This window comes from Podarcis vaucheri (genome assembly GCF_965113315.1).
Source record: "Podarcis vaucheri genome assembly, chromosome: 6".
In the NCBI taxonomy this organism is placed as follows: Eukaryota; Metazoa; Chordata; class Lepidosauria; order Squamata; family Lacertidae; genus Podarcis; species Podarcis vaucheri.
The window spans coordinates 72,169,699-72,183,590 of record NC_138764.1 but is presented as its reverse complement, the minus strand read 5'-3'; the positions used below and the strand labels follow the sequence as shown (position 1 = coordinate 72,183,590).

Below are 13,892 nucleotides of genomic sequence, written 5' to 3'. Positions count from 1 at the left end.
ATGATGTTCCAATGAATCAGAATGAAAGAAGCCACGAGAAGAACCATGAACACCCAGCGTAGAATCCCCCATGGGCTATAATCCCAGTTTCTAAAACAGAGGAGGAAAGAGGGGGAAATCCTAAATAATTGCTCTTACTGATTTTGCAAGAAAGTAAATTACAAACTGGAGTCGTATCTCAACTAAAGGAAATTTAACCATTATGAGCACTGTATGTTGTGATGGGGAAAGACAAGCTTTTACTCTCCTGGTGATGATACACACTACCATCCTGACATCTGGGGTTGCAGCGCTCATCTCGCTTTATTGGCTGAGGGAGCCGGTGTACAGCTTCCGGGTCATGTGGCCAGCATGACTAAGCCGCTTCTGGTGAACCAGAGCAGTGCACGGAAACGCCGTTTACCTTCCCGCTGGAGTGGTCCCTATTTATCTACTTGCACTTTGACGTGCTTTCCAACTGCTAAGTTGGCAGGAGCAGGAACCGAACAACGGGAGCTCACCCCATCACGGATTCGAACCACCAACTTTCTGATTGGCAAGTCCTAGGCTCTGTGGTTTAACCCACAGCGCCACCCGCGTTGTAGTTACCATATGCCTTAACTGTGGACCCCTCACCCCCACAATTGATTCTGCAGAACAAAAGGTGTTAAATGCTAGTTTTTGCCTCCACCAAGAAAGCAGATAACAATCATAAAACACATGGAGCAACTGCTTAACAGGGTGCCTGCCTTAGGCCCATGGAAATACTAAGCACAACTTGCACAAATCATTTTATCAGTGCAAATAGCAGGTGAATGAGTGGGGGAGATAAGGTTTGGAAGTGGGTGTTGGTGGTTGAACTTCCCAGTCCTTGAAAGTGATGCTTTGAAGTCACATAAAAGTGATGCATTTAAGACACATAAATAGTTATGCTAATTATGGTCAGATGTTATTCTTCATGCAGTTTTAACCCTCGCTGATTAAGTAAAAGGGAACTTACCAAATTTTGTGTTCAAACCCAATCAGAGTATCCCTACCCCTAAACTGGCAAGTACAACATTTTTTCATTGGGAATGTGGCAGAGAATGAACTGGGGCTCATTGTTTCTAGTATGTACGCCAGAGCAGAAATAAAAGGTTGATTTAGAAACAAAATGTGGATTCTGTTTATGCAAAGTTAGCCATCAAATTTAATCTTGTGATTAGATGGCACTTACCTTTCTGTGACTTTATGATGACAAGTGGCATTGGAAGACAGAGAGGCGTTTAAATTAAAATCAGAAATATCTGGGAAAGCTGTAGTAACCTCAGCTGTAGATGAGGGAGTGGAGGGAGGACTGGTTTGCACATGTTGACATGTTGTAGGAGCTGAATAATAGCAATGAAATATAATTTGTTATATTTACAATCCTGGGCAAATTGCTTGTGCTATGAGAAAGGTAGTGCACTCTTTACACTGAAAAATACTATAGAAATGATTCATGGTTATTAGCTGTGCAAGCAATGGATAATGAAAAATAATTCTTGGTTTAGGGTGCGATCCTAGAGTCTCTGGAACTGGCATCAGAGTGGCCATAAGGTAAAGTGGATCTTTCTAACTGTCAGGGAGAGGCAGGCAGAAGAGGATTTTTGTTCTGGCAAGTCTCCCCATTGCAGGCATGGAAGCTCGGATACCTGTTCTGCCATCAGTGGTCTGTCCTCAGCAACAAAAGGGGACAAGCCAGAGTAGACTTAGGTTACCAGAGGTCCTTGTTTCCCGGGGACAATCCCTGGATTTACAAATCAGTCCCCATACAAAATCCATTGAAGTTGAAAAGTGTCCCCGGATTCATTGAAAAAAATCTGGTAACCTTAGAATAGACCGGGGAAGACACTGGCTTGCACGTCATGGCCTGATAAGAGCTGGGATGTGGGTCTAGTCCAGGGCCTGTCTACTCAGCCAGCAACCAAACATTACCAAACACTGCAATCAGCCCCACCTCATCCCCTCAAAAAACCCTCACCTGTGGTTTATATTAAGACCATGGCATGTGGAAAATTAAACACTTCCTCTCCCCTCAGTGGTCATGATTGCTCCTCCCCATACTGCAATGGGAGTGGGAGGGAAGAAAAATTATAAAGAACATGCTGGTTGTTGTGTTTTTTTTTTTTTAAAAAAAACACAATAGGATAACATGCCATAGAGAAGGAAATGGCTAGAGCAATCAATACAGGCCAGAGTAGCAGCATGACAGCCATTCCACTGAGTTTTTTTAAAAAAATCTTGGATTTTATTAATCTGGGCATATTGCAGATATTAATATTGCACAGCTTGAAGCAATAGGATGAATAAAAACCGACTCCTCTTGGAATAAGAATTGTCCAGACCAAATTATGGTTCCAAAGCTTTACTAACATAACTTTCTTCAAAGAGACACGAAAAGCAAATTATGTTACATCCAAGTAGTGGCATAAAATCAAGCGCTTGTCCAAGCACAGGTACATCTTCTTAGTAATATAAGATTAGTCTAAACAGAACTGAAATCAAAGGTCTTTCTCTCCGCACATGGATTCCATTAGCTTGTATTCCAGCCTGAGGCTGTTTTCTCCAGGAGAGACTCATTTGCATAGCTGTGTCTTTGGTTGCTTGAGAACAAAAGACAACTCCCACAAAATGGAGATATGCAACTGAATACCTTACTCGTGTGATCTAAGGTTAGGTGTGTGACACTTTGGTATTAGCAGCATGAATGAGAACAGGCGAAGACTGCTTGTATAAGATTGCACTGTAAGTGCATAAACTACTTGCTCCAGTTATATATGTAACTGGAATGCCAGTTTTGGGGGGAAACTATGCATACTTTTCTTGGCCTTCATAATGTAACATGACTGGTGCCTACTGAGTAATCTAGCCTTGTATTTAACAACCCTCCTGGTAGCCCTAAGTGCTCAGAAATTCTATGCAGATGAGCACATGAAATTCTATGCTGGCAAGGGAGAAGGGTTACCAGTGGAAGGATACATTGTTCTGTCCTTTTTCTGCCAGCCCTCTTGGTTTCAATTCCAAATGTAGAGGAAGGAAAGTTTCTTTGTCCACAACCAAGCACAGAAATTGTGGAGACTTGCAGAGAGGGGAGAGATCACTTTGCCATTTTGTCCCTCCTCTACCAGTCTGCTTGGTAGAAGTCCTTTTTAAAACAGCAACCAGGCTTCAATGCTTACCAGAGAGGAAAGGACATCCCTTCCTCTTTGGCCAGCATGAAAATACAGGGTAGTATAAAGAAAAAAAGGAGGCTGGTAACTTTTGTGTAGTTACTGTATTTACGAGGCTGACTTACTCCATCAGAGCTGGCAACAAGAACTTTATTTCTGTTTGCATTATAACAATAAAGGTGGTGATGAGACTCATATGACACCTTACCTTTATTTACCTTCAGTTTCACTGAAGTCATTATGTCAGCAAAAGGCCTTTCAATTCCACACCAATATGTTCCTGAATCATCTTCTGTCAGTTGGTGCATTGTCACCCAAAAGACGCCTTTCCTGTTATCAAGGAGTGTCAATCTGCTTTTATAGTTCCACTTTACAAACTTCTTTGTTTCTCCTAAAATATCACAAGATGTTCGGCAACTTCCTCGGCACCAGTATTTATTGTCAAATCTGTATTCCATATCATAGAAGCAAGTTATTGTTGTGCTTCTCCCCTCTGTGGCTATCTCTTCTGTATTTTTCTGAATGAATGCTGTAAAACAATCTGTTGGGGGAAAAACATGGGGCGTTATGTCAAAAATGTAACTGGGTAATTGCATCATACTAAATGTGAATCAGCTTCCATTCTCTGCTGCAGCTATATATTAGTCCTCTCATGTTATAATGTTTCTTAACGGCTCCTTACGGAAAAAACTGAAAATATATTTACAGTGTGTGTGTCCCATTTTGTCCTGCTCATTTAAGGTTGCTCAGTTTTTTCCACTAGGAAAGCCTAGGTGGTCAGGTACCTGTGGTCCTTGCTGCTGGACTACAACGACCATCATTCTTGACCAAAGGCCATGCTGCCTGGAATCAAAGTCCAACTACAATTGGAGGGCCATTGGTTCCCCACCCTTGGGGTAAGCAGTAGAGTGGAACAGTCAGATTTTGGAACTAGAACCATTTTGAAATGCTCTGTATTTTCACAATTGCATTCTATAAATTGGAAAAGAAGAAGAAAATATATTGACCTGTGAGAGATATATTTTCCCTTCTGCATTTTTATGTTGTGAAGCTGCTCTGAGTATGCGCCTTGACAGATATTGAATGGACTTTAAAATATAACAGTGTCCGATTCAATCTAAAGTCTGGTTTGAAGTATTACTCTGGGGGGGGGCACCAGAAAACATGGTGTTTGTGCTTCAAAACACAGCAAAGCAATTGTAAAACTTTAGCACAAGTTTGGAGTAAATCGGGCAATGTTGGATTTGGGGGGGAGTTAACTATGAACCCCGGTTTGATGCATAAATTTCACAGCTTGGGGGCTCTGCAGAATGTGGTGTTTGCACCATAAAATGCTGCAAAATGGTTGCAGCACTTTGGCCTAAGTTTGGAGCAGATGCCAGATTTCGGGGTTCATATGCTGAAAAATTATATCTTCAAAAACATCATCAAAAGATGGGATGGAACAGAAAGTTGCTTAAAGCTAAATGCCGCCCCCCTCAATCCATACTCACCCCCTACCACAAATGTGCCCTTGCTTGTGCCACTCCACCACAACTGTGGGAGCTGCACCCTCTCTGCCGTGTTACTGCCACTACACCACAGGCATGGCAGGGAAAGCACAGTGGTAGGAGCACCGTAGCAGCGGGGGCAGCTGCATTGGCCCAGGCACAGTGGCAGAGGAAGCAGCAGCAGTGATCGGCACATTCCTCTGGTCCGGATCGGCTTCTTGAGGTGACAACCTCACCTTGCCTCATGGGCGAGCCAGCCCTGCCATTTTTTTCTATTCTACCAGTTCAATATTCCTTTGCTCAGGATTGCAGTGCCCTTAATATCCTTTCATAATTTGCTTGACTGCATCGACTACCCATCTGGAAATCAGAGTAAATGAAAAACTTTCTGGATAAGATCTGTTCCAAAACATTTTTCTTACCCACATACAAAGAAATCCAAAGGGTGAAGCAGCGATTCATCTTGCGCACTGTCTATGAACAAACCCGTACAAGAAGAATCCAGGCATTGATGATAACTTTTTCTTGCTTTAAGAAGGAGGCACTCTCTTGTGCTGCTCATCTAAAGCCCTTCTGACCAGATGAAGTTATACCTGATAATTCACAGAAGTATGATTCACAGAAGCACCAACCACAGAGCCACAGCATCTTCAGAAGGGAAGTGGGGCTATCAAGTCTTCATCTCTGCCAGACGAATTCTCCCTGCCAGACAAATGTCCCCTTAAGTTTGCACCAGCCACCAGGGCAAAGCCACGTCTATGTATTTTTTGCAAAACTTAAAATCAAACACACATACACACATGTGCTTCTTTCTTCTTCTTTCAAAATTGCACTCAGAAATGTAGATTGCAAACAAGGAAGGGGGGGGGGAGGAAAGGTAAACTCTGGGAATAATTCTGGCTGTTACCCATGAATCCCTAAATGTATCTGGCTATTTGGAAGACCTTCTTCTTCAGCTGTCCATGGTGTTCATCGTTGGAAGCTCTTGCTCCACTGCTCACTGACTGGGATACATAATATAGGTTTTCCTTGGTAGTTAGTGGAGCCAAGGTGATGGAACTCCCTCACTGAAGAAGCTTACGTTGTTACTTCTGTGTTTGATTGTTTTTCAGTTCTCTGTTTTAAACTACTTCTTTGCTGTGATTCTACAGTATATTGCCATTTTAAATTTGGAGTAGGGAACCTGCAGTTTGTTCCTTCAGATGTTGTTGGACTATTGATGGCATCTGTCTGTCTGCTGTGCCTTTGGGAATAAAGAAGAAGAGAAGAGTTTTGGATTTGATATCCTGCTTTATCACTACCCTAAGGAGTCTCAAAGCGGCTAACAATCTCCTTTCCCTTCCTCCCCCACAACAAACACTCTGTGAGGTGAGTGGGGCTGAGAGACTTCAGAGAAGTGTGACTAGCCCAAGGTCACCCAGCAGCTGCATGTGGAGGAGCCGAGACGCGAACCCGGTTCACCAGATTACAAGTCCAGCACTCTTAACCACTACATCACACTGGTGTATGTGTCAAAATGCTGGAGAATTACAGTGCCTCCTGTAGCTGTAGAGACTGATGTGGGAGAGACATGTTTATTGGTTTTCGTGCAACAAGTACACCATGGCATTTCTTCTCTCTGTGCTCCTCCCAGTAGTCATTCCACCTCTGGTCACTGCCTGAGGATACACAACCTGACTGTGTGTCTCCAGGCACTGCGATTGCCATACGGCGGGGATAGTGTTGCCCGCCTTCACTCCCCCTTAGCTTCTTACACAGAGGGCCCCACTCTGTGGTAACTGACTCTCACTTCGTGGCTTTTGAGCTCCATAACACCTTTCATGCTTACTGTACACTCCAACCCATCTAGGTTCTCACCCACAGTGATATGAACTGATGAAAGTCCTCTTGTTAATGTTTGAATTCAATCTGACATTAAAGGCACAGTTGCAGTGCCTTGTTTAAACATGTCCCTACCCTACCCTTGTGGAAAATACGAGGTCCTGTCCTGTCAGGATTCATTTCCTGATATGAGGCCCATCTTACTGGTTAGGCTCAGCTGTATCATGTATATAGTTTCTTTAGCAACCCTAAAGAATGAAACAGGATAAGTGACTTTTCTGACCCTGGATTTTAAATATTCCTAGACAGCTATCCTTAGAAGGGCTGGTCCAATACATTTTGCTGCCCTTTCACAACACCCACTATCAGCTGCCTGAGGCAGATGCCTCTCTGTCAAACATTAGGGCTGACCTAGACATTTCAGACTGTAAATGGGGAAAACATATCAATATTATACCATGCCCCTCTTCATTTATAACTTTGTTTCATGATATGCAGAGATGAAAGTTGAAAGAGCTGCATTCCATTTAGAATCTGCTGCCCAAAGTGACCTTGATGCCTCATCATAAAATCACTTCCCTTCCTTCTACCAAGTTATTTCAAATAGGACCAGCTCTGCAGTCCCCTGTGAGCTTCCTTTAAAAAAAAAAAAAAATTATTGCATTTTTCCAGATAAGAATGAACAAACAAAGCAAAAAGAAAAGAAAAAGAAAAAGAGATAGAAGAAAAAAGAAAAAACAAACCATTTCAACAACTTATTTCAACTTTCCAATGGACTTCCCCACATCTCCCGCACAGAGCATTCTTAACAATAAATTTATCAGCAAATTATAACCTTGTTTCGTGTGTTTCTTTTATACTTTCAATTACAATTTAAGTTTAAGTTCCTTATTTCCCATTTACTCTATAAACAAACATACTATCCTTTTTGACCATTTAAACATTGATTCTTTCATTAACATTATCTAATTTCGTATATATTCCACTCTCGTTGCTGGGGCTAACATTCGAAGTCATGCGAAAACCTATAGTTCGTATAACTTATAAAACTTTTGCAAATAGTCCTTAATTTTTTTCCAGTCCTCCTCCATTGCTTCTTCTCCCAAGTCTCGGATCCTGGCAGTCATCTCAGCTAACTCCATGTAGTTCATCAATTGCGTCTGCCACTCTTCCAGTGTGGGCAAATCTTGAGTCTTCCAATACTTAGCGATAAGGATTCTTGCTGCTGTGGTAGCATACTTAAAAAAGGTTCTATCCTTCTTTAACACCTTTTGGCCGACAATGCCCAGAAGGAAGGCCTCCGGTTTCTTAGGGAAGGTGTACTTAAACACCTTTTTTAACTCGTTGTAGATCATTTCCCAGAAGGCCTTCACTCTTGGACAGGTCCACCAAAGGTGAAAGAATGTCCCCTCAGCCTCCTTGCATTTCCAACATTTATTATCAGACAAATGGTATATCTTAGCAAGCTTGACTGGGGTCATGTACCACCTGTATACCATTTTCATAATGTTTTCTTTCAAGGCATTACATGCCGTAAACTTCATACCGGTGGTCCATAACCTTTCCCAATCCTCAGACATGATATTATAACCAATGTCTTGAGCCCATTTTATCATGGCTGATTTAACTGTCTCATCCTGAGTATTCCATTTAAGCAGCAAGTTATACATTCTCGATAATACCTTGGTCTTTGGTTCTAACAACTCTGTCTCAAGTTTCGATTTTTCCACCTGGAATCCTGTTTTTTTATCCAGCTTAAAAACCTCATTGATTTGGGCATAATGAAGCCAATCTTGCACCTTCCCCTGTGAGCTTCCTAAGCTCCACATGACCTAAGGTAGCCTGCTATTCGCTGTGGTGGACACTGTCTGAGGCCAGTGATGAAGTAACTGCAGTCCAGATTCTGCATGTGGCATAAGAGGAGGGCACAGTCTTGTCCTTTGCCCCTGGCAACAAAATGTATTGGGCTGGCCCTGGTTTCAAAGCACCCAGTAAAGCCGGGTTTGACCCTCAGTCAACCCCTCGGCCTTTTCTGGTGCATCTGAGTTCTGTGGAGACTTTTCTTCTTGCTTCATGAGGTCTGCTCCTGCAAGGAAGCCCTGCACATAGCAACGTTTTATTGGCTCCAGAGAGAGCTGACTGTTCAGTTGGTTAGAGCGTGGCGCTGATAGCACCAAGGTTGCAGGTTCCAACATTGCATGGGATTGAACTAGATAGTCCTCAGCCTCTTCCAGCTCTATGATTCTATGAATTATCTATAAGAAGTGCACACTGAAAATCCACTTTGTAAGCTGCAATTTAAAACCATCTTTCCTATAGTGGCTAAAATGCAAAATCTGGCAAAGGAAAAGTGCAGTTATTAACTTGATTAGAAGCCATATTCCCAGTAACAGAGGCATGTGTCAAGCGAATGTGCACTGCCAATTTTTATTAGTAGTTTATTTTTAGCCTAAAAGCCCAGGAGGGAAAAACCTGCTCATTTTATCTTCCCAGAGCAGCTCTGAAAGGTAGTTTAACGGTCCTTCAGAGAACTTTGCAGCTGTGTGTGGGGACTTGAACATGAATATTTCTCCTCCCTCTCTTCAGCACAGGAGATTTGCTGTTTAGAAAAAGGAAAAACACACCAGGTCCAGAGTCTTGACTCCTTTATGGAGTGAAAGAAGTGAGGGTGGGGGTGGGGTTAGTGTTAAGTTGTGGGTGAACATATCAGACGACACAGTGATTCTTCAAACAGCTCTTGTTTATTCACAATCCAGGACAGAACTGAGCTGAAGGGTTCAGTCAGCCTGCTTATATAGAGCTCCAGTACCATGTAACTGTAACAATTTTCTAAAACTATCCAATCACTGAACGTTACTTTCGATCCCTTATTTGCATAACTGTCTACAGTATCCCCCTGCTGGCCCAGGGTGAGAACTTCAGTACATAACAGTTAGAGTGATTAAATGTATGGGAAAAGTCTCTTGTTGTGGGCTATGCCAGGAAGGGCTGATGGGAGTTGTAGTTCAGCAACATTTGGAAGCCACACGTCAGGTGCGCCTGCCCTGTTTTGCTATTATTGGCTACCTTTGCTCTGTGCTAAGTGTTGCTACTATTTTTATTTTAGACAGTTACCTATGTAAATCTGATAATAAATATGGCACAAATATGCTGCTGGTCCCTAGCACATCGGGGCGAGGAACTGCCAGTTCACCACATCAGCTAGTTTGAGAAGCACTGCACTACTACCATAAAATTTTATGTTTGTTTCATTAATATATTCATTTTTAAGCAAATTTCCACAATGGTTTGGTTGGAGAACTGCATTTAAAAATCTGGGTAACTATGACTTTCAAAAGATGGTTGTGTTTTGGTTCTCATACTGTTTCAAAAAGTGCAGTTGAATAGATTCACCTTTAAATGCTACCTGAATCAAATTTCTGCCTCAGCCCTAGCTTCCAGAATACTTGGGGGGGGGGGAGTCATGTGGTTTGAATGTGTGTTGGATGTATGGTGCTTTAAATGTATGGTGTGGATCTGCTTACTGTTGTGGCTGATATATATTGTTTCTCATGTGAACTGGAAGGGCATTCTTTATATTAAAACAAAGAGCCAGTTTGTATTTTGGCCCTTCATTGGGTGAATTATTTGGTTTGTTAAATTCACTGCTGACAAGAATGTTATTGGAATTTCAGTATTGTCCAGCAATATATAGGTGAGATGTTGTTTCCCATTTTAATATGAAAATTTGAACTCAGTGCTGATGCTTGGGATCATTTCTAATCAACAGCGAATGGTGTTGGGTTGATATGTGCTTTCTTCCGTCAAAACCCCTTGTGGTGAAAGCCAAATTGGAGAGGAATAAACTTTGCCTTATTTAGATTCTATTTTGATTATCTGATTTTCTCCACAGCACATGGGAAATCACAATTATTAGTCATCCACATATGGAAGCCAATAAACAGCTGGGGGCCATGTTCCCCTTTGGCGGAATAGCTCTGCATTTCTTGCATAGTAGTTTTGTGAGTTAAGTAGGAAGTATAACCAGGATTCTGTTTTTAGTTAGTTTTCCAAAAGCAGTGATTGAATAAAGATATTCTGGAAAGTGTATGGATGTTCACAGCACAGTCACTCAGACAGCATGCATTCCAGGAACTGGCTAGTCTCTTATTCATTGACCCCTGTGTAACTTCAACATTCTAACACAAATGTCTGATTCTGACGTGGCTTCACAAAGTTCATCCCAGGCCGTGTGAAAGGGCGGCGATGACTGAATGTTTTGGAGTTTTCCGGCAAAGTTTAGGGCTGAGGCGTGACTAATGCATTTAGAAGTTAAGCCACCTCTCCAGGGGGAGATGGATGAATGAGAAGGCTGCTTATCTACACAGAGATATTTCAAAGTGGTGATTGAAGAGAACCTTGGTAATGATCCCTTTGGTGGCCTCTATCAGGGATCAGATGCAGCTTTTCTGGAGCTGATTTTTATAGGGAGATTTTTCCAGTTCATCAAGTGGAAATTGCTTCAGACCAAGGATGACCTGGTTCTCAAGAATCTAATCTGAGCGGCAAGTCCAGCAGAATCAATGCAAGCAAAGCAGAATGCCTTTTCTCTTTGAAAAACGATGTGTTATTTCATTCTTGTAAAGGGAGGCACTAGGGCCCAGCGTGGAATAATTCTTTAATTTCCCCACAGTGGGTGCTACACACATACTAATTTCCTTTAGGTCTTGTGATGAAGTAAGTAAACCACAGACTTCAACAGGAACTTCCCCCCCCTCGTTGTAGTTTCCACTGAAGCATGACCTTGTCATGTCCATCTTTATCTCTAACAGTTCAACTTCACCTGGTTTTACAGAATGGATCAAAGAGAAATTATCACGCAAAATCTGGAAACAGCCCAAAGCAGAAAGCTCAACAAAGAGGAGTTCACTAAAGAATTTTTGGTAAGTAAACAGCAGCGATATTTCTCAGTCTGAATTCATTCTAAGGGGAAACCTTCAGCTACTGTGGAAAATGTGCGGCTTAACAATTGTTGAGTCTTCTAGCTTGTAAACAGTTAGCTGCACCATTGAAGCAGCGTTGAAGGAGCGAAGGTGCAAAAGTATTTAACTGTTTGGCTCTTACGTGCTTTACCGTTTCAAAACTAGGTCCTTCCTGTTTCTTCTTGTGAGATTGTATTACTATCGCTTTTGACTTGATTGCAAAATCATTTGCTGCTAATTTCCTACTAACAAGGGGAGATAAAAACAGTGTTTGGATTACAGGTGGCCAATGGGGGCTAGTGGGGATCCTGGCCCTTTCCCCTTTGTGATGGTCACATAGCCAGTGTTGACACCATGTTTGGGGGGCCCTTGGGCAAAATGCTTCCACCTCCATGCTATAGGCAACATTCCCTTTGAGCCCAATGTGCACCACTGCCCAGGAGGAGAGGGCAGGAGCGAAGTCTGCCAGTCTGCCTCCTCTATCCAATGCCAAGACATCCAGTGCTATGACAAAATGCTTTCTTAATGGTCATTATATTATGCATTAGCTTTTAATAGAATTGTCAGAGCCTGTATTCTTTTTCCCTCTGACCTCAGTATTTCCTCATTTCCCCAAATCATGCGCATATATGCTTGCCAATTTGGGATCATGTATCTGCTGAAGGGGACTGCAGCCCATGAAATATTATGCCATAATATGACAGCCTTTAAGGTGTCATAACTCTTTGCTGGTTTGCTACAATGAATGAATGCAGCTACCTCTCTGGAAATTACTCCTCCTTGCTTGTGTTCTTGAAGAGGGCAGGTGAACTGCAGGAACAGTAAGGAGGTGGAGCAGAGCAGGGTACTCTGGGGAATGCACAGTGGACCTCCTTCTGGGGTGTGGGCAAGGCACCCCATGTTGCCAACATTGAAAGTCAGTCCTATCTTTAGAATCTATGTTTAGAAGGCTACCCAGAGTGGCGGAAGCATGATTTGGCTAAAACTGGAGCGGGGGAGAGTGTCAGGGAGTGAGGCTTCTGGATTTCGTTAAACTGTGAAATTCACTGCCACAATATAGAGCGATGGCCGCAGGGGCTTCCCATAGATATTTGGGAAGATAGGCAGACAAGCCTTTAGTCTGACCCATCAAGGCTTATCAGAGGCCTCCCATGAGAAGACTACAAATGGTATTTAAAACTGATATTTTTTTGGTAAACTGCTTAGAGGTTTTGTTACAAATAAGCAATATATGTGTTTTGTTAAATAAAAGAAAGAAAGAAATAATGGTGGCAGGCATTATTTATTTGAAGGACAGCTTGTCCCCCACGGCTGTGCCCTGCAATGGACGTACAGCCACCTGGAAGTGTTTGGTGGGTTGCAGGATACATTGCCTACCCCCCCCCCAAGTGTCTGGATGACAGAAGCCAATCCCAGCTTCTGTTTGGATCCCAGTATGTCCCATTTTTTGGTCCAGTGCTCTGGCATGAGTCCTCATGCTGGATTGCCAGACTGAAAGACGCTCACTCTGGCACGACCCGGTATTTTATGAATACAAAAGCCTACATGGGGTATCAGTGAAGAAAAGTGTTTAAGAATAGTGATTTTCTTCAAGTTACTTTCATTTATGTGTTTGTGTTTCTGGGGGGAGAAGGTTGTATTTCTCACTTTTAATGCAGATGAAAGATCTGTATTGCCTAGAATGCCAGTCCAATTTAAAGCAGTTTTATTCCTTATACTCACACACCAAACCTGCTGGATCACACCAATGGCCCATCTCATGAACCAACCTATTCTTACAGCAGCAGACCAGATCCCTGTGGGACGTCCGCAAGCAGGACATGAGTACAATAGGACTCTGCCGACCTGCAGTTCCCAGCAACAGTGGAGGTAGAACATAGCCACTGTGGCTAGTAGCCATTGATAGCTGCGTCCACTCTGAATTTCCCTAATCTTTTTTTAAAGCCACCAAAGTTGGTGGCCATCACTGTCTCCTAGAGAAGTGGCTTTACCTATGCCCTGCACAGATAAGAACTTTATTTTTCCTGTCTTGATTCTTCCAAATATTCAGCTTCATTTGATGTCCACAAGTTCTAATGCTTTGAGAGAAAATCTTTTCTATATTCATTGCATAGAAAAAGTGGACCTATTTTTTTTGTCCTGCTTTTCCCTGGGAAAACCCATGTTTTACGGCTGAATCAGAGCAAATGGCAGTGGTGGTTTTCTGTGGGAAATGCCTGTGCCTGAAAAATGCGGTACAAAGGGAATTCTGGGTGAGCCCTCTGTTTACAGTGGTCCTCTTGGAGCTCTTCACAATCTCTTTTTGTTTTAATGACCCTGAACCATTTCATATCATCAGCAAACTTGGCCACCACAAAGATCACCCCTAACTCTTGACCTTTCTTTGTATTCCATTACTGCAAAGTTTACTCAAGAACCTTTGGTGAGGTACTTTGTTAAAAGCTTTTTTG

At 42.5% G+C, this 13,892-nt stretch overlaps 1 protein-coding gene and 1 long non-coding RNA gene across 3 annotated transcripts in view; one reads left to right on the top strand and one right to left on the bottom strand.

The window, feature by feature from the left end:
* Nucleotides 1-13,892, bottom strand: part of LOC309534804 — a 61,188-nt gene that overhangs the window by 7,201 nt on the left and 40,095 nt on the right. The gene's annotated exons all lie outside the window — the stretch shown is intronic.
* Nucleotides 3,934-13,892, top strand: part of PTPN22 (protein tyrosine phosphatase non-receptor type 22) — a 47,842-nt gene continuing 37,883 nt past the window's right edge. The window contains exons 1-2 of one of the 2 annotated variants that reach the window (XM_082225359.1): nt 3,934-4,066; nt 11,293-11,403. In XM_082225359.1, the coding sequence (XP_082081485.1) occupies nt 4,007-4,066; nt 11,293-11,403 (171 nt within the window). In that variant the 5' untranslated portion in view covers nt 3,934-4,006. The remainder of the gene's footprint in view (nt 4,067-11,292; nt 11,404-13,892) is intronic. The other variant, XM_082225358.1, reaches the window with a different exon arrangement.